At 44.3% G+C, this 27,961-nt stretch overlaps 2 protein-coding genes across 3 annotated transcripts in view; both read right to left on the bottom strand.

Moving 5' to 3' along the window:
- The window catches only part of PRR12 (proline rich 12), a 40,288-nt gene extending 32,113 nt beyond the window's left edge, over positions 1–8,175 (bottom strand). The window contains exon 1 of the mRNA XM_073004395.2: positions 8,042–8,175. Coding sequence (XP_072860496.2) covers positions 8,042–8,127 — 86 coding nt within the window. The 5' untranslated portion in view covers positions 8,128–8,175. The remainder of the gene's footprint in view (positions 1–8,041) is intronic.
- Positions 8,176–19,606: 11,431 nt separating this feature from the next.
- Positions 19,607–27,961, bottom strand: part of PRRG2 (proline rich and Gla domain 2) — a 31,757-nt gene continuing 23,402 nt past the window's right edge. For both annotated transcript variants that reach the window (XM_073004397.2, XM_020794003.3), the window contains 2 exons: positions 27,283–27,426; positions 19,607–23,408 (listed from right to left, as the gene is read on the bottom strand). In XM_073004397.2, coding sequence (XP_072860498.1) covers positions 23,375–23,408; positions 27,283–27,426 — 178 coding nt within the window. In that variant the 3' untranslated portion in view covers positions 19,607–23,374. The remainder of the gene's footprint in view (positions 23,409–27,282; positions 27,427–27,961) is intronic.

Consider the following 27,961-nt stretch of genomic DNA (forward strand, 5'->3'; position numbering starts at 1 on the left):
GCAACTCCTGAACTGCAACTTCCACTGTCCTGCCCTGCTCCAGCAGACTGCCTGGGGCTGATGGGACCTGGAGTCCAGCAGCATCTGTATGGCCACATGTTCCCCAGCCCGGTAATACAGCACTGCAGCCTCAACTACTGTTGCAGTCTAGAACAGCCACTCTTGTTGGACAAGAACCTGGTGTCTGTTCCAAGGCTGTAAAAATTGTTTCCGCACACAGCGAGATCCCATACTTATCCCTTTACCCTCTTTAAGCAACACCCAGGTGCTTCAGATCCCACGCAGCACGCTCCCTTCTGCCAGATTTCTCTTTGGGAGCCACTCCATGTAACATGATTACATGCAAGGTCGCCACTCCCCTCCTTCCAGCGCCAAACCAACCTGACACCGTTATTTATTCTTCTGGAAGTGTGTGTCGAGACATGTGCCACGATTAGGCACATACCACGCAGGAAATGCAAGCAGCACAGCCTTGGGACAGGAGAAGTGCTACATGGGGTCCACCCCTGCCCCCTCCTGGCAAAACAGGAAGAGCTCGCGTGCTCAAGGCAAGAGTACCTGACTTGGGAATGTGCCTACCTGCCAAAAACCTGCAGGGAACCATAGAAGCTACAAGAGCAGATATGAAGCATGGAGGTCAAAGGAAAAGGAGGCCCAATTTGCAGCCTCTACAGACAATCCTCTGCCTACATATGACTGCAATATGGGGATGGACAACACAGCAGCACCTATGAGAGGGCCATTCTGCTACGGGTTACAGGAAACGAGGGGGTCTTTCATTTCACACTACTATCTCAATTCTTTACTCGCTACAGCATACTGTATCAATAGTTGGATGGAAATGCATGCAAAGACTAAAAGAGAGACAAGAGGCAGATCCATGAAAAATTAAGCTTCCTCACTGCCTCCTAACACAAAACAGAGAAATCTCCCATTTCTCTTCTCTTGCTATGCTCTCGTCCTGCAATGAACTGGGCAGTACCTGATGGGATGCTGCAAAACAAATGCATGTTTTTGCTAGCAGCAAACGATATTCCTTTTCTCTGCAACGTTTTAATTGGATTGTTTATTTGCAAACATGCTTTGCAAGCAATATATCCACCCTCACAACCAACCTGCAAGGTGGGTCACTCTGGCTCCTGCTGTGGAGACCAGGAACCAATGCTGAGAGTGTGTCCGATTCCCAAGGCTACACAGCAAAAAATATATAGGGACTGCGATACTTGAGACCAGGTGTCCCAGAGCCAAGCATCAATCTCCCCAACTAGCACCTATTCGGGAGCACTGGCTCTCACCTAGAGGGCCTGTGAAAGATAAACAATACTTTTGCTTGCAAGAAGAAAAAAGGTTCACCTTCCAGAAATCCGTACCATGTGAGCAAGAGCTGATAAGCTAGTAGACCTGGGAGCTTTGAGAAGACCTTGAGTAGGTCAGTGGCTAAGCCCCAGGTTCCCCAACCAGTAAACTGGGAAGAAGAGTGACCTTCTTCCTTGGGGTGACTTGAGGACATGCCTCACTATCAACCCCAGCCTTTGGGGGATGGGGAAAGCAATACATCTAAACACCACTGTCAGAAATGCACCTAAGCATCATGTGCACACACAAACACTATTTTAGTTTAACGCTAGGACCACAAGGCAGGCACAGAATCCATCATGGTCGGAATTGTGAGAATTATGGTCCAAACATGTAGCTTTCTGTGTTCTGATTTAAGAAATCGTTAATGTTCTTGAGCTTGCTTCTGTTTCAACTAGTAAGAGCTGAAGTAAGGGAAAATAAGGACACGTGTTGCACCTTAAAGGTATATATTCTTGCTCTTGAAGTTGCTAATTACTGTTGTTTAAAAAGCCTACCTGATTGGAACGCTTGCTAACCCATCTCAGTGTACACCGGCATACAATACTGTCTTTTCCCCTCTCTTTGAAATAACCCCTCCATAGTATGTGCTCCCAAAGTTTGGATGGAATTGGGAATATTAAGGATTTATATCAAATTATGGGACAAAATACTGAATGCAGACAGGGTTAAAAAAATGCTGTGCAGTTGTCGGGATGTGGGAAAGAATAAGAAAGTTGGCATGCTCTCTGCTGTAACGTACTTGGCAGCAACATTTCACACCTGCAAATTTAAACAGCAAAATGCAAAATACACTGGGCAACTTTGACAAAATTGGCACGCTTTGCCATTTTTCCCCGTTTCCAAATATGACCTATGGTGGTGAAGGTGACAAAGGATTAAGAGGTACAAACGTTTTAGGCATTTTGCAAAGTGAATGACTCCATCTGAGTCCTATTCAAATCAAAACTTGTTTCATGAAGATTGCATGTATGCTATTTACAAGAAATACAGACAGAGGAGTCTGGAATATGCATGGATGTGTCCTGGATGAGTAATGGAATGTGCATTCATATGCTCTGTTAGCCAGTGATTGCAATCGTATTTCCTAGATGCAACGGTCTGGACAAACAGAGGCACTGCATTGTTACCATCACTTTTAGAATAACTCACATCCCAAAACCACACAGGAAACCATGGAAGTTAAAAATGTATTGCATGAAATGCACCCACAACACAGGTGCAAGAGCCAATTGCCCACAAGTGTGCCAATCTGTAAATAGGCAAGCCTCATACATGTACCATGCAAGTGCACTCCTTTAACTGTGCATCTTCTGGAGGCACAGGTGCATGAAGAGCAGCTAACACCTTTCTACTAACAGGGTTCAATGACCAGCAGATATTACATGAGCCATGGAAAACAAGGTACAAAAATAGGCAGGTCACAAATGCAGGAAAAATATGTGACAGAAATCTTGACTTGCGAGTAACAGGATGATGCACAGCATAAAAGACAGGCACCAATCAACGATCCATGTAGCACTGTAAGCATAAGGACAATGCAAAGACCAATGTCACATATGCAAAGTCAATTGTACAAGTTTCTTTTTGCATTTTGCATGCAGATGCGCAAACATGTGTGCACCCCAGAAATAGCAGGATGTGCTAAGGACAGACACAATCATATATATGGGCTTGTGTGTTTCTGGTTTACCCTACATGATACCAACAGGAATCCTGCCGAAGAGTCTACTTGCCCTACAATGTGTGCTCCATGGCTAAAAACGCACTTCACAGATTTCCAGAATTACCAAATATGGGATTACCAGCCAGTACGAGGCAAAACTTGTTATTATGGCCAACAAGAGGGAGACCTGTGCAAAGATGGGATTTAAGAGTGCATGCAAAATAGATCATCCGGAGAAACGACTGCTCCTTAAAGTCATGTGAAGATAGGTTTCACCACCCAGCTGAGGTTCACAAGACAGACTGAGTAAGATCCTGGGGTTGGGAAGGACAACAAGCTCCTCTTCCTTTCTCCTCAATATCTGAAGCTGTTTTGCAAAGTACGCAGAACACACACAAATTTGCATTTTCATTCAAGTTGGTAGAATTCAGCTTTTCTTAACACAGAATTTTATAAGCCTTCTTGATAATCTATTTAAGAGGAAAATCCCAGTCTCAGCAACAAGCCACCCTCAAAAACCACCTCAGGTGCAATGCATGTCAAATGCTACTATAACAGAAAATAATAGTTGCGTCTCATGTGCACGCATACATATAATATTGTGCATAGGTACATGCAGTGAAAGCATAAATCTGACATTAACTACAGAATGTGCAGGCAAGTGTATAGCACCAATAGTGTAATTGACAGGAGCATAAAAGTTCCCAAGACGTCCAGGAGACACACATAGACTGCCAAAGCTTGTACACACTGAACCTTTCCACTTGCACCCTTAAGAGGAGCGGAAGAGTGGTGAACCTGTAAAGAAGAGCATGAGATTTGTCTCATACGGCAACAGGCAGAGATCCTGTGGTGGATGTGGGAAAGACGGAAATGAAGGCCAAGAGAAAGATGGCACAAATGGGAGACAGGACTGAGAGGAAATCTGGAGATCAAGAAGGCCAGATGGGAGATTATGCCCTTCCTAGCATCAAAGTTAGGAGCTGCAAAGTCAGCCCGTCATATAGTCTTGCCACACCAGCTCTGCCTACTTCTTCTCTAATCAGTCTTGTATACAGCCATCAAGCTGGTTTCCTCTGGTACTGAAGAATCACTTCTGAGTGACCAGGCAGGAAAGTCTTTGTAAACTTCAGAACATTTTCTTTTCTCTTAGATAAGATGTGCCTGAAACCATTAAACATCTGTGCAGGCAGGCTTATACAAATTTGGTGGGCTAGTCCTTTTATACAGACTTACAGTATTTCCAAAGCTACCCCAAAGCCATTTGCTGATGGATCCACAGAGCCAACCTACCTCCTGTCCAGAGGGAAAAAGAAGAGCACCGGGTCTCAAGCCTCCTTGGAAACTACGCCTTCCCACCTGGATGTCCTAATGACCAATCTCAGACAATTAAAGTCTTGCTGTATGGGATGAGGAGAGAACAGAGACCTGACAGAAATGTATTCTGCATACATTCTGATGCACCCTTAACAGAATTTGCAAAAGGAAGAAAATCCTTTGCTCTGTGCACCAGAACGGTATATCTGTGCCTTCCAAAAGAAAGCAGAGATCTCAGCTGACATAAAAAGGTGGTCCTTTTTACATGCAGCCAATAAACAGAAAGACAGAACAAATGCTACATAATGAAATGGAACAAGTTAAACGATCACTAGGCTAAGAATTCTCAAACTTTGGTCAAACTGATGCTCAGCATCTTTAAAATACAAACACAAGTGAACCAAAATAAAGAAGGGCCATCCCTTAGCAGTCCTTGTCACAAGACAGGGCAAAACAAGAAGGAAGAGAATACTTAGGGGGACAAGCCAAGGAGAAGCCGAAACATTTGGGGGGATTGCTCCTCTGCAGAAATAACAAACAATCAACATGGAAAAATAAGGAATGTGCACAAGGTTCTTTCTAAAGTGTGTGCCTGTGCATGACTCTGCTCCCCTACACACAGCATTCCTCCTCTGAGAGGCAGAGCCCTGTCCACCAGGGCCAAAAATTATATAGAACTTTGAATGTGTATCCTCCTTATTTGCTTCGTACATTCCTGCACACATATGCATATAAGACAAGTACATTTCGGTGGCCTTGCTCTGATTTTTAACGTGTTTGCAATACATGTACATATCTAAAATGTTCTTCATAATCCATTCATAAGCCTTGCTTATAAATCAGGAACCTTGCACTGGCAAACCTGGAACCTGATATCTCAATTCCTTAATCTCCTTTCCAAGAAAACGGACTTCTGCCTCTGAAAACCCCAAGAAACCCAGGAAAAAAAAAATCAGGACAAGGCCGCATGGTATCACCTATCCTGAATAAACCTAATAACCCTGGGCCTTGTCCAGCTTTGCCCTTCATGGCTACCTATGGAAACACCAGCTGCAGACGGTGTCATCTCAGTTAAAAGAGCATGCGCAGGCACACAAGTAGGCAGCATTTGGACACCAGCACCAGGACACTACCAGCCTGCTCGCTCACATCAAAAATTGCAGGTGTGTTAACACCATACACATGTGACAATTCAACGCAGTGAAGATGATGGAGAGTGAGTACATGGAACAACTGAGGTCAGTGCCACGTTTAAATCAAGACTCAGGACTCAGGTGAACTTCCTTTTTATCAGAGATCACAAGCATAAGCCATGGACACAAGACTTCTTCATCTAATGCAAAGGTGCAGCTTTGGGACATGAGGACAATCATTTCAGTATTGATGCAGCTGCATCAGATTTGCAACACTAGCACTTCAGTGTAGAACAAGTGGGAGCCAAACAACACAGCATGTTATCTGTCTGTCCCCTCACCTGTACCAGTAAATATGAAAACTGGAAATGGTACTGAAGAAGCAAACTGTCCTCCGATGCCCCAGGTTGCATTTCTAATGTTGTGGCCAATTCGAGTAGTGAACTGAAGAAGATTCCACCTCTCCTAGGTGGGAAATGTGGGTCTTCTAGATGTTGTTTGCCTGCAACTCCCAGTAGCCCTCATTGTTAGCTATAGTAGCTAGGGATCATGGGAGTTGCAGTCTCGTAACATCTTAAAGGTCACAAGTTGCCCATTCCTGCCTTAGAATATAGGTGGGATTGGGGATCCAGGCCTCCTGGCTCCTGCAGGAAGGGAACAGGAAACAGTAGGTTAATGAGATCCAATGTTCCTATTTATCAAGAAGGCAGTTCGGCCTAACACATTGCAGCGGTTGTCCAGATAGGTGTAAAAACCGAGGATACTTGTGTTCTTCAAGAAGGGAGGCAGACCTATGGAGTTACTCTCTGAGGAGAGCAAGCAGGAGCTTATGTTCAGCAAACGGAAAGAGGGGAACATGTTTAGCCACAAGAATGGATGATTCTCTTCCTGCCTTCCAAGTAAATGGAGCAGCTCAGATCTGTAATTAGTGGAATACTCAGAAGTTATCCTTCTTCCTAATTAAAACACACAGATCCTCATACAGAGAGAGGAACAGACAGCCGAAGAGTTAAAATCTGAAATCCACACTCTTTTTCTAGGTTTTCAGGATTTGTAGGGTCAACTCACACTCTTCACAACTCTCCTCTACAAGTGATGCTTTTTACAGGCATAAATTGTAAACTGTGTGCCCCAATTTATAAGAGCAGCATAAAAATAGACAGACCGCCTACAGCCCTCCATATCAGCCTTATTGAACAGGGGAAAGTTATGAGAGTCACAGGGGTTCCCAAAGTCATGCACTTCCTCTTTGCAAAACCCTCAACATCTTAATCATGCTGTTGCACAAGGATTACCTTAAATTCTAGAACTTCAAGACCTACACACTAAACAAAATGAGCATCAAGTTGGATCCCTCTCACCCTTAGGAGTGTGTGTATGGGAGTATACACAGATGTCACCTCAGGGATAAAACAGGAAGAGTTTATTATCCTTTGCCTAAATTCTCCCAACCTGTGAATTAGAAAGAAATTACATAGCCCATGCTCAAACATCTTTTGTGGTACTGCGGGTTTATCTTTCAGAAAAGGATGAAACTGGAAAGAGTTCCTCAAATGCATAGTATATGTAAATACTGAGGGGCGGGGGGAACTTTACATACATAGAGTCTCTCCCAGTCCAGAACAAAAACAAAATGCCTCAAGGAGTACTGATTTGACCAATGCAACATTCCTTGCCCCAAAACACAGAACAGAGCCTTCTTACTTTATACCACAGAATAGAGGAAATGAAATGCAACAGCTTTCCCACCAGACATAGGATAAAGGATATCACCAAGGAGCACTTCTTCGTGTATGTACCTCTAGGGACAGGAAAAAAGAGAGAAATCCCAAAGCTATCACACTACAGTATATTTGTATGTATGTACAGTATGTATGTGTGTATCTCTTCCCACCTGCACAGACCTAAAGCACTTTCTCCCTGCAGCAGGATCTGAGATTGTTATGCATGGGGAGAACCGAGGACCAGCGCCTCCTCTCTTGCACCCCCTCCTTTTGTATCCACACATTTCAGCCTCGCGTTGACCCCCGTCGGTTCCCCCCCCATATCTCGCCCTCCCCCCGGCAGCTGTACGCCTCAGTGGGTGTCCCCCATTCCGCTGCATGGCCTAGAGAGGCTCTCTCGGCACAGGCCTCCTTCTCCTCCTCCCACTCTTCTTCTTCTTCTCTCTCTCTCTCTCTCTCCCCCCCCCCCCCGCCCGCCCCTTGCACACACAGCAAACCCTGCTCAGGGGAGGAAGATCCCCCAACCCTGCAGCCCGAATGCCAAGCCTGGAGCAGAGGGGGCAGGATCATGCCCTCCGGCATTCTCTCCGGATTGCCGCCGCCGCCCCTCCCGAGTCCTGCTCCCCACTTTCCCAAGGCCCAGAAGAGACACGGAGGCCTGCGAAGAAGCGGGGCTGGAGGAGGAGGAGGAGGTTTCCTCCTTGATCCCCGCCAAACCCGGCTCTCTCCGACGCTGCCTGGAGAGCAGGACGGGGCGGCGGGAGGGAAGGGGGGGAAGAGAGAGAGAGAGAGAGAGACACCCTTTTCCTCCCCGCCACCCACCCCCACCCCCCGGGCGTTCTGACCTGGCCTTGGCCGAGCGCTCGTAGCTCCATCCCGGGCCGGCGCCCAGCGGATCCCCGAAGCCGGCGCTGGGGTAGTTCCTATCCATGGGGAGCGGGCGCCGGGGAGCAGGCGCCTGCTGGGGCCGGCCTGGGTCCGTCGGTCCGTCTCTCCGCTCAGCCTGGGGCCCCCCCTGCGCGCCTGCCCCCGCGGCGGCGGCGGCGGCGGCGGCAGAGTCGGTCGAGGGGGGGCGATCGGGGAGGAGATCGCGGAGGGCGGGGGGGGTGTCCCTCCTCTTCCTCCTCCTCCTCCTCCCCCTCGGCCGGTGCGGTGGCGGCGCTCCTCTCCCCTCCCGCTCGGCCTCGGCTCAAGCCGCGGGCTGGCGCTAACGCTGGGGCGGCAGGAGGAGGGGGGGGAAGAGGAGGAGGAGGAGGAGGAGGAGACGGCAGCGGCGGCGGCGGCGAGCCTCTGGGAGGCGGCTCATGGTGCAGCCATGTTCGCTGGGCGTCTGTCTGCGCTCCGCTCCGCTTCCTCCCACAATCCCGTGCTGAGGAGGAGGAGGAGGAGGAGGGAGCGAGCGATGGAGGGATGGTGGACAGACGGGGGGACGAGGGGATGGATGGAAGGAAGGCAGGCAGGCAGGCAGGCAGGAAGGAAGAGACGGGGCGCAGCGAGAGAGAGAGAAGCCGAGGGGGATCCAACCGAAAGCGAGAGAGGCAGGAAATGGAGCAGCGAGGGAGAAGGAGGCGCCCGGTGGGGAGGAGAAAAGGGAAAGCCAGGGATGGACGGCGTGGGCAAGAAAGAAGAGGGGGGAAAAGGACAAAGGCGCGGCGGCGGCGATGATGATGATGGAGGGAACGGGGGGCCAAGTCCGGCCAGGGCAGAAGAGGGCGGGTGGATGAATGGATGTGAGACACATCAGGCGGTGGAGGGAGGAATCCTCGGGAGAAGGAGGCAGAGGAAGCGGGAAGGGAAGGATGGAGAGCGGCCGGGAGAGTTTTCAAAACACCGATGGAGGATGGAGGGAATGGGGGCAGAACAGGAGGAGGGGAGAAAGAAAGAAAAACTGGTGGGAACTTTTGATGAGCCGCGTGGAAGCCCTTGCGCCTTTCTTTTTTTTAAGTTTCCACGTGTAAATGAGCCAACGAATACGGAGGGGAACGCCGGAGGTGCTGCTGAGGATGGTTGTTCAGAGTTTGCAAGCGGGTCTGCTGAGCTGATTCACACGATCAGACCGTAGAACCGACTCTCTTCCTCCACCACCACCCCCCACTGGTGAATTCCCCCCCCCCGCCCCGGTGAATTGACTAGGATCCTTGGTCGTGGATTCTGCTCAGTGTTTTCGAACATGTGAACGCCCTTCAGAATGTTACAGCGGGCAAGAGTCGAGCTCAGGTAGAAAGATGGAGACCAGCCCTACTACAGTCTGGCTCTCACGATTCTTTCACACGTTCTTAACGTAGGTGTACAGAGCGTGTGATGGAATGTGTACAACCAGCATGTGCTGAATGTTTGCTTTACACACACACGTTTTAAAGGCATTAGAAGATTATTGTAGATACTGGTACTATCAAGATTGCAGATTCCAGTGTTTTTACTACATATCTGCTTGTGCTTTCATCATCAGAACTGCAGAGCTGGAAGGGACCCTATGGATCATCGAGTCCAGCCCCTGTTAAGGAGGCAGAGTGGGAACCAAACTCCCAACCTCTGGCTCCACAGCCAGATATCTAAAACATTGATACTGTGAAAAAAATGTGTGCGTCTATTTCATGTGTCCCAGGTTATATGACAAGTAAATGCTAAAGTTGTATGTATTGTGTACGTATCCTTATACCACAATTAATGAAATAAGTATGTGTACTGTTATATAGTGTATATAGATCAAAATAACCATTTTACCATTTTTGTGTCATTCGTCAGATGTCCAGCTTCCTGATGCAACCCTGTTGGCAAAAAACAGAGGCGAGAGAAGAAGAGAGAAAATGGCAAAATATCACGGCACTTTAAAAACTAACAGATTTATTCTAGTGTGAGATCTTATGGATCAATATACTGTACACTTCTTCAGAAACAAGCAATGCAAATACATGTCTGTATTTTACCTGCATGGTGATGAAAGTCATGCCCATAATTATAGAGGATATATATTTTCACTCTTTATGTCTGAAGAAGTGTATTTTAACCCACAAAAGTTCACACTGAAACAAATCTGTTTGTCTTAAAAGTGCTGCAATATTTTGCCCTTTTCCTCTCCCTGCCCCCGAGTTTTTGAGACAAGCTAACACAGCTGCTACTTTGGAAATTGATGCAATCACACCATTTTACTTCTTTGTAAAACTACAAAGAGAATACAAATTCTGATATAATTAAGGGCCTTGTGGCACCTTAAAGCCTAGCAAGCTTTATTTGGCAAAAGTGTTATTGGTTCAGATATATCTGAACCAGTGGGCTAAAGTCCACAAAGGCTTGTTCGAAATAAAACAGGTTAGTGTTTCAGATGCTACAAGACCCCTGCTTGTTTTTTGCTGTAACAGATCACCATGACTAACTCTCCTGGAAATTCCTGACATAATTCTGATGATTATTAATCTCTTATAATACAGACAGCAAGTTGTATATCCAGTGCAGTCGCTTCTGGCTGTAGCTGAATCAATTTTAAGGCCAGAAGTTAAGCAGCCACCAATTTTCCATTTCAGCTGGAGGCAGATTATAGTATAAGTAATTTCAAAGACTATGGCAGCTAAGATTTTGTTTAGGGTAAAACAAAGCCCGGGTTGGGCCTGTCTGAATAGCTTTTACCTCAGACTTAAACATGGCCTACAGCGGGGTCTCAAACTCAATTTACCTGGGGACTGCTGGAGGCAGAGTCTGGGTGAGGCTGGGCCGCATCAGATTTTCTGCCAAGTGCAGCAAGAGCCCGAGGAAGCCACCCAGGAGTTTCCTCAGCCCGGCTGGGGCTCCAAAGAGGAGGGGCACGCGAGTCCTTGTCGCTGGCCACGACCCCTCCGGCTCCTTTTTCACTACCACCAGCAGCAGTAGGACGAAGAAGCAGAGAAGGGACGGAGCGCTGGTGACCGCCTAGTTGGGGGAGGAGGGCATGGCATAAATTTTATTTTAAAAACCCTCGCAGAATTGCCTTGCCAAAGGAGAAGAGCCCCCAATAGTACCCGCGAAATTAAACAGAATGGGGTGGGCTCCCCCACAGGTGCGTGTGTGTGTGCACGCACACACAAACACATACACACATGGAGGTCAGGCAACCTTCCACTGAGGGCCCCCCTCAAAAAAGGTGCACGCAGCAGCAGCTGCCCCCACCATGACAGAGGAGCGAACTCTGCGAGGTGAGCCCAGGCAGCCTCCGAGGCAGCTGAAGCAGGACAAAGGAGGAGGAAGCACGCCCGGGCACTGAGGCGGCCGCTGGCCTGGCTGGTGCTGGGGGTGTCGAGAGAAAGAGAGCCAGAAAGCTGCTTCCCTAGAAGAGGTGGCAGCAATGGCAGCTGCTGTTGGCAGCTTGGAGACACTCTTCGAGGATGGGCCGGGAGCAAGCTGTGCTCTCAGGCATCGTTCGGCGGCGGCTCAGACGCTCAGTGAAAAGGGCTGGCAGCACACCTTGCTAGCTGCCTTTCCCCAAAGACAGCGCCTCTTGCACCCTCCATCTGGAACTGCAGCCTGCAGACAGGCGGACTGGCTGGCAGGCTGCAGTTCTGGATGGAGGGTGCAAGAGGTGCTGTCTTGGGAGAGAGCTGGTGAGCAAGGCAAGGCTTTTTTTGACTCTTGACAGCAGAGGACGCATGGGCACTTTGGGGGGGCAGGCAAGGTGGGGCCACAAACTATCATCCAGTGGGCCACAAATAGCCCCTGGGCCACATGTTTGAGACCCCTGGCCTACAGCTTGCTTTGCCACTGACACCAGATGGTTACTGTATTTATATTCGGGTTTGAAGTAAAAGGGACCCACTGAGAGACTTGGGTGGCAAGTGGGGTAGAGGAAGAAAGCCTCTGCCCCCCCTTACTGCTATTTATTAACTATATCCTTAGCACAGTGATATGAGGAAGGGGGCATCGCACACATAGTTTTGAGTAAAGCACCCATCTCCTGTCAAAAATACAACATATGATTTTTTTTCATTTGCTGGTTACGGAATGTCATATCCTTTACCTTCAAGTGGCTTACCTGTACTGTAACTAGGGTGGAAAGCATATTAGATATGCACCTCTGTAGCAATTGACAGGAGACCAGGCATAACTGGAAGCTAGAATTAATCTAGTGATCTTCAGAGCCTTTGCAAGAACCCGTAAGGAATTAAAAGTCTATATGTGTGCATGTGTGTATGCACACAGCATCCGCTCTTAGGATTGGACAGCAGCATGAAGGCTGTGGATTGGCCGGTCCATTTTATATAAAGAGTAGGTGCTCGTGGCCTCACTGATGGAATACAAACTTTCCAAAGTTCTCAGTTCTTGCCAACGTCAAGGAAACTCAGTGAGCTAGATCAGTGGTTCTTAACGTGGGCGATAATGCCCCCCAGTGGGCGATTTCATTTTTCAGGGGGGCGGTAGAACGAAAAGGGGCGGCATGGGGGCGCTGGAGCAGAAGGGGGCGGTAGGGGGGCGCTGGAGCAAGCCAAACCTGTGAAGATGGCTGCAGCCTTTTTACAGTGTGCATGAATACATATTTTCCTCCAATCTTAATTTAGTTTCAGAGTTTTTATCTTGAAATTTTTAGTTCCTGCATTTGTTTTTATGCCCTTTTTATATTTCTTTTTGCGTCTTAAAATTCACTTGTAACTAAATCATTAAATGCTACTTTTTGGGGGGCATTTCATTTTCTTGGAATTTAATTTTGTTTTCAGGGGTCATTGGATTTAACTGTCTTAAATAAATAAATAAATAAATAAATAAATAAAGAAAGAAAGAAAGAAAGAAAGAAAGAAAGAAAGAAAGAAAGAAAGATATCGTCACCGCGGGGAGGGGGGCGATGATAACTTCCTCAATGGCTCAAGGGGGCGTTTCTTGCAAAAAGGTTAAGAACCACTGAGCTAGATGATGTATCTCCCCCCCCCTCACATTGCCAGTGATATTCAGATACGTGCATCTTTTCCCATTTCCTCTCAACTCCCTGAGATTTATAATGTTTAATCTTTTTTATTAATTGCCTTTTGCCTTCCCCTAACAATCAGCAAAGCAGCATGCAATATAAAATATATAAAACAATATCCTGACATACTAAACAAATAGGCACTGGATGCAAGGAAAGAAGATTATACTTAAAATTGTTCACACTCTAGGACCTGTCCTGAAACTAAACCTCTAGAGAAGGGCATGAATGCCTGGCTAACTGTCTTTAAATTATCAACCCTTTGTTCATTTAAATTATGTTCAATTTTAACAGTTTCTGTTGTATAACCATCCAGAGTACTGTACTTATGAAGCAGTATTGCTGTGTGGAATAAATAAAGTAGTACCCAACACTATGTGTCACTTCTGTTGCAATGCTGCAGCTATCTGTATCTGTATGCAGTGTTGTGGGCAAAGAATCGGTGCTTATATATGTGGTTTCTGGTTTGGTCCAGTGGTGTAAAAGTAACCTTGAGGTGCACAGCCTCATCATAAGAGAGTATGCACACACAAAAGAGCAGTAGTAAGTAATGGAATACCTAATTTGTTAGGATCTGAATGAGTGCAATCCAAAACATTGTTATCTGGGAGTAAGCTGTACTGTAGGTTCAATTAATGACATTGCTGTAAGAAAATCTTCAACCAGCTGAGATTGCGATCTTTTAGCTTTTAATGGAAATACAAAAAATTGTGCAAAGAAGTGTTGGCAGCTGGTATGAAGTAGGAAACCCCCCAAAAGAACAGTGTAAATACCCAGTTTCTGTTTTTCTCACTTCTGTGCTAATTGTCACAAATGACAATAAAGCCTGAACCCTTCATTATCTATTGAATTATTTCTAGCATATTCTGCCTTTCTTCCAGAGCAGTCAAAGTGTGTATATGGTCCTCTCTATTTTGGTCCTACAAAAAACCCTGTGACGTAGGTTAGACTCAGAAATTGTGACTGCCCAAAGTGAGCTTCATGGCCATGAGATTTGATCAGATCACCTTGATCTAACATTTATCAGTTGCTCTTGATCTGAGAAAAGACCAAGAGGTCTATTCTCCCTCTACTACACTACTGATTGTGGTCAGTATCCTATTGCTAGTTCCATCTACAACAACACAAGAGACGACTCTATAGATGGAAATCACCAGATGGGCAGTATCGAAATCAGATTGATTATATTCTCTGCAGCCAAAGATGGAGAAGCTCTATACAGACAGCAAAAACAAGACCTGGAGCTGACTGCGGCTCTGATCATCAGCTTCTCATAGCAAAATTCAAGCTTAGACTGAAGAGAGTAGGAAAAACCACTGGGCCACTCAGGTGTAATCTAAACCAAATCCCCTATGAGTACACAGTGGAAGTAAAGAACAGATTTAAGGAACTAGATTTGGTGGACAGAGTGCCTGAAGAACTTTGGATAGAGGCTCGTAACATTGTCCAGGAGGCAGCAACAAAAACCATCCCAAAGAAAAGGAAATGCAAGAAAGCAAAATGGCTGTCCAACGAGGCCTTAGAAATAGCAGAGAGGAGAAGGGAAGCAAAATGCAAGGGAGATAGGGAAAGTTACAGAAAATTGAATGCAGACTTCCAAAGAATAGCAAGAAGAGACAAGAGGGCCTTCTTAAATGAACAATGCAAAGAAATAGAGGAAAATAACAGAAAAGGAAAAACCAGAGATCTGTTCAGGAAAATTGGAGATATTAGAGGAACATTTCGCGCAAAAATGGACATGATAAAGGACAAAAATGGGAGGGACCTCACAGAAGCAGAAGACATCAAGAAGAGGTGGCAAGAATACACAGAGGAATTATATCAGAAAGATGTGGATATCCCGGACAACCCAGACAATGTAGTTGCTGACCTTGAGCCAGACATCCTGGAGAGTGAAGTCAAGTGGGCCTTAGAAAGCCTGTCTAACAACAAGGCCAGTGGAGGTGATGGCATTCCAGTTGAACTATTTAAAATCTTGAAAGATGATGCTGTTAAGGTGCTACATTCAATATGCCAGCAAGTTTGGAAAACCCAACAGTGGCCAGAGGATTGGAAAAGATCAGTCTACATCCCAATCCCAAAGAAAGGCAGTGCCAAAGAATGCTCCAACTACCGGACAATTGCACTCATTTCACACGCTAGCAAGGTTATGCTCAAAATCCTCCAAGGTAGGCTTCAGCAGTATGTGGACCGAGAACTCCCAGAAGTACAAGCTGGATTCCGAAGAGGCAGAGGCACTCGAGACCAAATTGCTAACTTGCGCTGGATTATGGAGAAAGCCAGAGAGTTCCAGAAAAACATCTACTTCTGCTTCATTGACTATGCAAAAGCCTTTGACTGTGTGGACCACAACAAACTATGGCAAGTTCTTAAAGAAATGGGAGTGCCTGACCACCTTATCTATCTACTGAGAAACCTATATGTGGGACAGGAAGCAACAGTTAGAACTGGATATGGAACAACTGATTGGTTCAAAATTGGGAAAGGAGTACGACAAGGCTGTATATTGTCTCCCAGCTTATTCAACTTATATGCAGAATACATCATGCGGAAGGCTGGACTGGAGGAATCCCAAGCCGGAATTAAGATTGCCGGAAGAAATATCAACAACCTCCGATATGCAGATGACACCACTCTGATGGCAGAAAGTGAGGAGGAATTAAAGAACCTTGTAATGAGGGTGAAAGAAGAGAGCGCAAAAAATGGTCTGAAACTCAACATCAAAAAAACTAAGATCATGGCCACTGGTCCCATCACCTCCTGGGAAATAGAAGGGGAAGATATGGAGGCAGTGACAGATTTTATTTTCCTGGGCTCCATGATCACTGCAGATGGAGACAGCAGCCACGAAATTAAAAGACGCCTGCTTCTTGGGAGGAAAGCGATGACAAATCTTGACAGCATGTTAAAAAGCAGAGACATCACCTTGCCAACAAAAGTCCGAATAGTCAAAGCTATGGTTTTTCCTGTCGTGATGTATGGAAGTGAGAGCTGGACCATAAAGAAAGCAGACCGCCGACGAATTGATGCCTTTGAATTGTGGTGCTGGAGGAGACTCTTGAGAATCCCCTGGACTGCAAGGAGAACAAACCTATCAATTCTAAAGGAAATCAACCCTGAGTGCTCACTGGAAGGACAGATCCTGAAGCTGAGGCTCCAGTACTTTGGCCATCTAATGAGAAGAAAAGACTCCCTGGAAAAGACCCTGATGTTGGGAAAGTGTGATGGCAAGAGGAGAAGGGGACGACCGAGGATGAGATGGCTGGACAGTGTCTGCGAAACAACCAACATGAATTTGACACAACTTCGGGAGGCAGTAGAAGATAGGAGGGCCTGGCGTGTTCTGGTCCATGGGGTCACGAAGAGTCAGACACGACTAAACGACTAAACGAAACGAAAAAGTTCCATCTAAGAACTGACCCACTGAATCCATTGCTCAATAGGAAGTCATCAGTTTGTGAATCCCACTGACTCAATGGCTATCCTCTAGTTGAGACTAACAATAAGATACTGGCCTATGTATTCAGAGTATTAACCAAATCAATATAAAATGGGCCTTTGGCAGTCTGTCTCCCCAGGAACTTGGGAGTTGGTTTGGCTGAGTCAGAGAAAGAAAAAGTACTTTAGACATGCTCAAAAGGACTGTTTCTCCCAACCATCAAGTTAAAAATAAAAGATATAATGGAAGGATTATTCTGTGTACTAACTGTAAAAGTACTGCAGGCACATAAGCAGACAGAGGATGTGACCCGAAGTGAGAGTTAAACTGCAGCATAAACAGACACTAGTATATAATTACACTAGTAAATAAGACCACAGGCCTTATATTGTGGAAAGAGAGATGCAGGTTCCTAAATGTTTCTGAATTGGCTTCCCCCAATAAATGCAATTTTAGAAATGTGACAGAACTCCTGCAGCTGAATATTATCTCTTGTGTTTGACTTGGCTTCCTTTTGCTAGAGTGTTCATCTTCATTGTGAAGCCTTGGCTTTTGGCTGTTTGTTTGCAATAGTATAATTTTTGCTCTTTGTTATGGTTTGAGCATTTTGCACTATGCATATGCCAAATTTCAGTTCTGATGGGATATTTTAGAAATACCATAGTCATCTAAGAATAAACAAAGTGACATTTTCAAGGAATTCATCTTACAAAGCTTCCCTTTTCTCATTGTTTTTGGTACGTAGGTACTGACAGGAAATACATTCTCTGAGCATGCATTCTTAGGCAGCCAAAACAGTCTCATCTGTGCACAAAAAGTAACTATCAGCATGCTCAAGACAACCCCAAGATTTGCAAAGCCATAGCAAAATTCAGGGGATGGTCAATGCACTGGAGAGGCAAAATAATCTGAATGCTAGCTGTTTCAGAGAATCCTGGAAGTATATGTGGTCAATCAGCTGGCTGGCCAGAACCACAAACAAGAACAATCTACATCACAACAGTTTTTGCAGGTCCCACTTTTGTGTAAATTAGATTTACCTACACAAATTTTGTGCTCCTGTGATAGCTATCGAACTGAAATTTGGTGTAAAATTTTATCTGTGTGTATGCACAGAAATTAGGCGCCTTACACTTCTTGTTCCATCTTGTTCATTTAAAGATTGCTAGTCAGAGTGTATATGGAAACCTCTCCCATTCCACAGTGATCTCCCCGATGTTGCTGCTAGTTATGGGGAAATAGTTATATCCACTGCCATCATCTCAGCTGATCAGTGCTCCTCTAGTTTTAGGGGCCATCAGCCAAGACCAACATATGTTCTGGTCCCAGGGCCACAAGTTGTTCACCTCCGATCTGCATAGACACATTGATGTGAGGCTTAATGACATGAGAGGAATAAAAATGATTAGAATACATTCACAACAGATAAAACGTTGGAATTTGGTACACAAATTTGACAAACTAGATGACTAGTAAAGCCTCAACTAGAGTATGTACTGCTTACTTCCATCCCTCAAATGATAGGATAGAGAAACTGTAGCCAGCACTACACAGGTAAACAATCTGGAACACAGATGGTGAAAGGATCGGTTCTGGTGTTTCTTTTCTATACAGTTTTAAGATCCTCACTGGAGAAAAGAGTATAGTAATGCAGTAGCAGTCAAGAGCACATCTCAAGGTATAGAATGAGAAAAGTAAAGCATTGGGGAAAATATGCTGAGGCTGCTTTTCATCATTGTCATCATCGTCATCATTATCATTTACTTGACTTTCCACTAAAAGATAATGCTTAAGGCGGCTTACAACTTTTTAAAATAATAAAAATGGACAAGCCTACATTTAACTAAAACATTGATTAAATCATATAAAATCACATAAAATCATATAAACCCACTCCACAGCAATATTATTTAAACCAAGCAAAATGCATTAAAATGGTTAAAACTGCAAAGGTTAGAGATTAAAACAGCCCAGGTGGGCAGAATAAATGTCATGCCTGTCTAAAAATACCTGCTGAAAAGAGTGTATTCCATAGTCTGCGATCTATATGTGAGAAGTCCCTGTTCCACGTGTTTGTTAGGAGGGGGTTTCTTATTTGTTTGTTTGTTTGTTTGTTTATTAAATTTATACCCCACCCATCTAGACCGGCATCTACTCTGGGCGGCTAACAATAAAAAAATAAAATAAAAAATATAATAAAATAAAAAAAACAATAGTAATATAGTTCTTAAATTGTTGGTATTTCCAAAAGGGCTTCAAGTTTGGACGGACTCACAACAAGAGAGGTATTCCCTCAGATATCCAGCCCCTGACCTGCTTAGGCCTTTAAAGTTTAAAATTAACACCTTGAATTGGGGCCGTTAAGCAACTGGCAGTCAATCCAGGTCTTTCAGTACTGGGGTCCTGTGATCATGATACTATGTACCCGTTAGCAACCTAGGTTTCGCACAGTGTACCAACTGAAGATCCCAGACCTTTAACGGCAGCCCCAAATATAGTGCATAGCAGTAGTCAAGGCATGATGTAACTTAAGGCATGGATGACAGTTCCCAAGTAGGCTCGGCTCAAGAAAGGCCGTAGCTGGGGCAATAAATGGAGTTGTGCAAAATCACTGCTGCCACCTGGGAGTCTTGCAACAGTACAAAGTCAAAGAACACTTCCAAACCATAAACCTGACTTGTTAAGTGGGGCACAACCCTTTCTACAACTGGTTGAGTCCCAGTTCCCAAATCCGACTTTCTACTCACCAGCAGCATCTCTATCTTGCCATGCTTTAGTTTCAGCTTCTTCACCCTCATGTAGGGCAAAAAAAAAGAGAATAAAATACTTTAACCACCATTTTATATTGATTTTTTTCCCCCAGTGGTGGCAGCAGGAACTTGGGAGCTGCAAGGACGGAACAGTGGGACAAAGGCTGACTTGGAAGCTCAGCATGTCTAGAAGAGTAGCAAACACAATACCTTGATTGCTAGTCATGGCAAATTGGCACCAGTGGATATCCTCTGATTACGTTCTTCTCTAGTGTAAGCAAAACCCCAACTCACAAACTACCCTGACTTTCTTTATTCATATTAGAGCGTTGCACAATTCAAAATCATGGAAACACACAATATATAGGTAAAATCAAAAAACTTTTTAAAATGTCAAGACAGGAAGGATGGACATATGGAAAGACGTTCACATTTTATTTTCCACAAAAAGGAGAGAAAGAGAAGTTCAGCTCAGTTTTTTTAGTACATTCTTGTCGTCAGGATAATCCAGCCTTCTCTCCATCCTTGGATCTATGAAGATGAGTTTGCTCTGCTTTGCTCAGAAACAGACAATATTTCAGGACGGACAAGTGGAAACACAGGACGGAGATGAGTTTAAGATATGTGCATTTTGCCCAGTTTGTTGTACAATCACTGCCACTTCACAGTCCTCCTGTTCCACACAGATTCATGCAATATAGCTGCTGGCAGCGCATGTAAACATATTTTGCTTCTGCTCTTCCACTGTTATATAATTGCAGTGGTGTGTATATTTTCTACCACTGATGCATACATCACCACCTTCTGCCAATTTTGAAACATCATTCCCTGCTTCATTTTGCCCAGACACACTTATCACATTTCTTGCATGCTCAGTACTTCTCATAACAACCAAAAACACTGGGGAGAGGGGCCAGCCTCCATTGCAAATTGCCAAAAGGTGGCTATTGTCAGGAACCTGGAACTATGGATGACTAAATCCAAATTTATAGGTGAGGGAGGAACACAGTTCAGTGGCGCAGCTTGGAAGTAACTAGTACCAACTAACGTAGTTATGCACAACTGCTTAGTTTTTGGTAATTAATGAGTAATTACAAAGTTACTATGTAGGGATTTTTTTTTAAATTTGATCTTGATTTTAATCATTTTGAAACAAGTTTTTCAGGTTCTATGCCATTCTCTTACCAAACCAAGGGAAAATATTATTTCACTTTGAGTGGATGGCCCAGGTATATTATTTGGAGCAATCTTTACATCCACACACAAGGACTGACCACACCACACCTCTAATGACCCTATTTAACATCATCTAGACTGATCTTCTTTCTCTTTAAAGGGAAAACAAACAAACTGAAAAAGATCCTTCTATCCGAAGAGAAAGAACAAGAAAGCAGGCCTTCTTGGCAGTGGCCGCTCGCCTCTGGAACAATCTTTTTTAAGAGCCAACTCAAGACCTTGCTCTTTTGGCAAGCCTTCCCTCCTGTCTATACCTAATTTACTGTATTTGCTATTTTTAATTGTATTAATGTTGTTGTTCTATTTTAATTTTTTATTCTTGAGTGTTGTTAGCTGCCCAGAGTAGACTTCGGTCTAGATGGGTGGGATATAAATTAAATAAATAAATAAAAAATAAATAAAATATCTCCTCCTCTCTGTATTGCTCAAGCTGTTTAAAAATATTGAGACATGAAAAGCTTCTTTCCTCCCCCCCCCCCCCCCGAATAGAGAAAGGGGGACAAAACTTTCTGATTCTTTTTAATTGTTGCTAACTGACACAGCACATTAGGGATACAGTACTTTTAAAGGGCTACAGACAAGACTTTTGAAAGCATTGCTGATATCTTAACAACAATTTAAGAAAATTTGAAAACTTCCTTTCTCTTCCCCGCCACATAGAAGTGGGAAGGAAGCTTTCCATTTCACAAGAGCATTAAGTGGAATAATCATAGGGACAGCTTAAGCCAGCTACTTTGGTTTGATACCAGCAATCGCACACAATGAAATTGAATGGAAACAGAACGATCCTATCTGCTCAAAAAAAAGGGACCTAAAATGTGTGAATCGGGATTGATTAGGGACATGCTGATTCATGATGGTACATATGTTGTATGTCGCTGCAGGGAAAAAACAAACCAACCTGTTTCTAAGCTGTCTTGCATTTTTCTAAATATTCACAAGGTGCAATATCAGAATTGGTCACAAGAGGGAACTAGAAAACATTTCCTTGCATTCTTCTGGGCTGCTATGCTAATAACAAAAAATGCAAGAAATTACTTGCATGGTGATAACAATGATAAAGGTTAGTGGCGACCAAGCTGCAGAGAAGTAGCATGTAACAGAAATAATTCCTTCTGAAACATAATAGTCCCATATCTACAAATTAGTGAAGAACCTGCTTTGCATGGAGATAGTTCCAAGTTCAGTCCTCCCCATATATTGTTCCATTAATGAGATACCTGTGATGTAAAAACAACAACAAAAAACCAACTTCCTTTCCACCCCAGACTTGGAGAACAGCCCCTCGTCAGAGCAGACAACAGTAGGCTCAGTGGACTAATAGTCTGACTTGGTATCAGAGTTTGGTAAGTTACTTTTTAAATGTGTTACGTTCCCTGTTACTCATCACCACATTTAATTAGTAGTAATTAATTAATTAAATCATTCCTGACAATGTGAACAAAATAACTTTTTGCCTTGAATGCCACCCTTTTGTCACTTTTTGTTGCTTAAAAATAAAAACAGGATTAATAAATTTCGGGATTAATAAGAGAATGGCCCAGCCAGATGCTTCTTAAAATGCTCTTTAAAAGTGCCTTCAAAAATAGCTAGAAAAGATTGCCAACTACACCAACAGAATATTTTTGTTCCTATTTGTTGTCTTGCTTTTGGAACGTGACTTAATTACACTGGGTTGTCCCTCCCCAAGAAAACCAAAAAAACCATACCCCAAACAATCCTCTTTTTGACACATATCAGTGTTGTTCTTAATTCTTTACTTCCTAGCTCTGCCTGGTTTCAGGTAGCTTTGCTCCAGAGGGTGGAGGGTGTTCTCCAGATTCAGAACTCTGAGGTCAATATTCATAAAAGGCAGCGCTTGGTTGAAGAGCCATCAGCACATAAACCAGGCTATTTGGATTAATGTCAGGCCGAGCCAGGTCCAAATCCTTGAGGTTACATGCCAATGACAGGGGACAACTCACACATCCCTGTTCTTTTCTGGACGTCAAATAATTCTAAGTGTATAAAATGTACTAAGCATATTAAATTTACCAAATCTACGGCAATATGATTTTTTTTGCGGAAACCCCAGAATCATTATTTATCAGGTATAAACAAGCATGTCTTCCCTGAAATGCACATAGTTCCCATCCATATTTTGTACATTCATACCACAACAGGACACACGGCTATAACAAATCTTCCCAAAGCAACCAGTGGAGATGAGAAAACTATTTGTGGTTACAAAAAGATCTGTGCAAATTGGCAATTAATTTAATGGCAACATATTAAAAATATAGTAAAATGCCCTACTTTGGGAACATCACGAGGAGGCAGGATTCTCTGGAAAAGACAATAATGCTGGGAAAGGTTGAAGGCAGCAGGAAAAGAGGAAGACTAAATATGAGATGGACTGACTCCCTAAAAGAAGCCATAGGATTGAGTCTACAAGAGCCGAGCAGGGCTGCTGAGGACCAGACATTTTGGAAATCGCTCATTCATAGGGTCACCATAAACTGGAGGTGACCTGACAGCACACAACAACAACAACAACAAAGTAAAAATCAGAAATATTATTCACATTTGCAATTTCAGGTGTTTGTTTCTCAAACAACATGCAGGATATTCTTATGTGCTCTGCACATGGACACACACTCTCCATAAAGCACATACTTGTATCTAATATACACACTGGGTTGTCTACTTCCATGTCACGTGTTTAGATTTGTGCTGTCCCCCCACCTCAGCTTTGTTGCATGTTATGCACAATGTTTTTTGTACATGGGAGTGGGGGGAGTGAGGGATGTGGAATAAATCCTCCAGGAATGTCAGTCTTGCTGTTGACAACTCAGGTTGGTGGGGCCAAGTTGGTGTCGCTACTCCTGCAACGAGAGAACATAAAAAAATATATAACATCTTATCCATTAAAAAGAAGCTACTGTACATGTCGATGGGGGAGGGGTGACAAAGAAGAGCAACCCTAATTTGGTCAAAACCTTCCTTTTTAACGGGAATGCTAAAAAGATGAAGGATATGTCTTCACAACCCTTACTTTGCTTATGGTGAGGCAATACCTCTCTTTCTTGAAGTAGGGCTAATTTTCACAACTCCTTTTGGAGCAACATACAAAATGTGTACCTGTGCCCAGTTCTGCTTTCACACATAGCTGCCTTTGTACATTGAAAGAGATCCTTGGTTGTAGCACAGTTGCTATCACACAAGAAGGCCCTTACAAATCAACACTTTCTCCCTGGTGTGCACTGTTTTTTCTGTCACAAGGATGTGGGTCCATTCCTTTTCCATTAGGAACACCCTTATGTTAACCCCAAAATGTGGGTAAGACACAATACCAGCCTTGCTTTCTACTTCTCTCTCTCTCTCTCTCTCTCTCTCTCTCTCTCTCTCTCTCTCTCTCTCTCTCTCTCTCTCTCTCTCACACACACACACACACACACACACACACACACACACACACACACACACACACACACACACACACACACACACACACACACACACACACACACACCAAAAGGCATATTCTTAACAAATATATCATTCATAGCTGGTATTGAGTTAGAGAGTATCCAATGTGTTGTATTGAACAGAGTGATGAACTAGGACTATGGAGGCTGGGGTTCGAATCCCCCACACAGCCATGGTAACTCACTGGGGGAGCAGAACTAGTAAAACCACTCCTTAAATATCTCACTTACCCTGAAAGCCCTACATATATAACTAACAGAGAGAGCCTGTTCACGGGGCATTTGTCTCACTATTTGGTGTGCAGGTTGGTCACCCTTTTTCCTGGAGTTGATCAATTTGCCACAACTGACACCATTTTGAACCCTTATCAAGGGGTTCTACTATTTTGATGTGAGTTGGAGAGCTCCTGTTTAATTCACTCCCAAGAAGTGGGCTTGCTTGGAATGCACTGAACTAGAACTTTGCCGTTCTTTGTAGTGTCAATTTCCAGCATTCTGAAATGGTTTATGAGCTGCTTCAGGATAATGTAAATTAAACACTTTCCCTGATAATCTACAAGGACAAATGCCCTTTTTTTTTTTGCTAGATCATTGCTGATGTGAAGAATCACTTTGATTATTCTTTTTTAAATTTCCTAAATGTCTGTATATCACTGATCAAGAAACTGCCCACAGCTGTGGTTTCAATCAGCAATACACGGACAGTCAAAGAAAAATATTTTTAAAAATCTAATTGAAGCTATTCATCATATTAACAACAATCTAATAAATGTTTTTTTAAAAAAATTGACTTCTGACCCTCTGCAAATGATCAGGGGAAGTTCTGAACAGACATGAAGATCAGTATGCCATTCAGACAGAAGGAGTGCATCAAATGGCATCTTCTCCTGACCTCAACCAACCCTTTGCAGCCCACTCCAGCCTGTACCAAAATGGCCAGTCTGGACAGGCCCTAAATAAGAAGGTATATCTGAGTTTATCTCATCTATCCCTTGTTCACTGCAAGCAACAACTTCAGTGTCCCAACAGAAAGCGGTCCAGACTTGACTTGCAGAGCAGTTCTTATCATTATGATAGTTCTCTTTGCCAAAATCTGCTTCTCTGAAAATGTATCTATTTGCTCTAGTCCCATGCTCCAGAGTAACAGCCAACAAGAATTCTGTATAATCTTTCACAATTTTACAGGTTAGTATAGTACCTCCCCATTAAACTTTGTTTACACCCTCCCCACACACCATCCTGGTCCCCCTCCTCTGAACAGGTCCGCTTTATTAATTTACTGCGATATCAGCAAAGGAATTGCTTTTTAATGTATTTTAAATCCATCCATCCATCCATCCATCCATCCATCCATCCATCCATCCATCCATCCATCCATCCATCCATCCATCCATCCATCCATCCATCCATCCATCCATCCATCCATCCATCCATCCATCCATCCATCCATCCATCCATCCATCCATCCATCCATCCATCCATCCATCCATCCATCCATCCATCCATCCATCCATCCATCCATCCATCCATCCATCCATCCATCCATCCATCCATCCATCCATCCATCCATCCATCCATCCATCCATCCATCCATCCATCCATCCATCCATCCATCCATCCATCCATCCATCCATCCATCCATCCATCCATCCATCCATCCATCCATCCATCCATCCATCCATCCATCCATCCATCCATCCATCCATCCATCCATCCATCCATCCATCCATCCATCCATCCATCCATCCATCCATCCATCCATCCATCCATCCATCCATCCATCCATCCATCCATCCATCCATCCATCCATCCATCCATCCATCCATCCATCCATCCATCCATCCATCCATCCATCCATCCATCCATCCATCCATCCATCCATCCATCCATCCATCCATCCATCCATCCATCCATCCATCCATCCATCCATCCATCCATCCATCCATCCATCCATCCATCCATCCATCCATCCATCCATCCATCCATCCATCCATCCATCCATCCATCCATCCATCCATCCATCCATCCATCCATCCATCCATCCATCCATCCATCCATCCATCCATCCATCCATCCATCCATCCATCCATCCATCCATCCATCCATCCATCCATCCATCCATCCATCATTTGCACCAGAAAGACTAAGCACCTGAACCACACCATATCTTTGGACTTCTCTCCAGAGAATCCTGCTGCAATGCTGGTTAATGATGGCATAACAGAAAAGATCTATCTAGGGAAAAGAACTAGAGAAGGTGTTCCCTGTCTCTTGTATTGTTTGCTTTAGTTACTGAATTATGCTGGAGATGCTGGAGTTAAACCTGAGACTTTGTGCTTGTATTTGGGCTTTCACTTCCTCTCCAAGGCAAGGCAGGAACAGAGACTGTGCTCCCTCTCACTTGTTCATTTAGACAGTTTGTACTGGAGACCCTACAGGTCCAGGGCACATTTGTGAAAACAAGAATGGGCTGGGACAAGAGGGCTGGGACTTTTTCTCCACCTGGAAAAAGCCCCATGGTGTATTTCATCTTGGTTCATTGAGTATCAACAAATATCCCAATTTGGCTTGAAGAAAAGGCATTTACTTCAAGGTTTTCTCACTGATTTATGAGCTTTTTGTGTCCTGCTGATAAGGAACTGACCCTAAAATTTCTTTTGGACTTGTTTTCTTCTAATGGAACAACCTAGCTTTCTGAAATTTTTCTGGCTTCACAGTTTCTTTTCTGAGCTGCTAAATTTCTAGTCCTGATTTCCAGACAGACATGGCTGTTAGGTTCTTCACAGTAACAGTTACCTTGAAGTATAATAATCTTCTAAAATAAGAGAAACACAGACTTCTCCTGTTTCGGCCATCCACCCAGAGCCAACATGGAGAGAAAGTTATATTCTGTACTGCCATTCCTTGTTGAACCAACTGCCTAGCTTTCTGTCAGTTTGCATCACAATCACATTTGTTTTCTAACCTTCCTGAAAGGGGCTCCGGGCGGTATACAGAGATGTCATAGAGCTACCCTCATTTTTATTTTCACATCGGAAATTCATTATGGTGGGATAAATGCAGCTGCAGAGGAGCAAAATGAGATGGGGAATCTTGTGGCCTTCTCACCCCTTCTCGGCTCATCCCTTCTTCTTTTTCTTCTTCTCTCTCTCTCTCTCTAGATTGCTGCTTTCTTCCCTTGTCTTGCTCTGACCAATCATATCTAGCTCTCAGTTTTCTGGATGCTGATGAAACAAGAGACCTTGGCAGGAGGTGCCAGTGAGTGTTGTACCTGTTGTAGGGTGGAGGGGGTGCATCATGCACACCTGGAGCTGCCATCGCTTGCTCATAGGATGGAAGCCCTGGTGCTGTTTCAGGCTTTGGAGCCTCATCAAAGCTGGCGAGGGGCATCCCAGGATGCAAGCTGTCTTCAGTCCTAGGGAAGGAAGCAGATACAACAAGAAAGTGACCCACAAATTATTCTCATGCAACTTGAGTTGCTGGCTTGCAAGCCCCCTTTAAAATATTTTAGAAAAGCATCTGCTACCAAAGGGCTTTTTCCTCTCCTAGAACAGTGGTTCCCAACCTTGGGTAACCCAGGTGTTCTTGGACTATTGCCCTGGCCAGCACAACTGGTGGTGAAGGCATCTGGGAACTGCAGTCTAACAACATCTGGCCTAGAATACATGTTTTGACTCAAAGGACTTTGTGTCCTTGAGGAACATCCAGCCAACAGTCTCTATGAAGCTGGATCCTCCATGATCAAACTCCTCAGGAGCCATGGTGACATCACTGTTAATTCCAGTCCACCATCAGCCTATGCATTTTGACCAGAAAAGGTAGAGGCCTTCCAGAACTGAATGTTCCTCCAAACACTAAGTGCTATAAGTGTGAAGGAAAAAGATTTGCAGCTTGTCCAACTGCAGCATTCAAATTCAATAGGAGATTAAATGTTAAAATAACAGGCCATC

Source organism: Pogona vitticeps, chromosome 6, assembly GCF_051106095.1.
Source record: "Pogona vitticeps strain Pit_001003342236 chromosome 6, PviZW2.1, whole genome shotgun sequence".
NCBI classification, from domain to species: domain Eukaryota; kingdom Metazoa; phylum Chordata; class Lepidosauria; order Squamata; family Agamidae; genus Pogona; species Pogona vitticeps.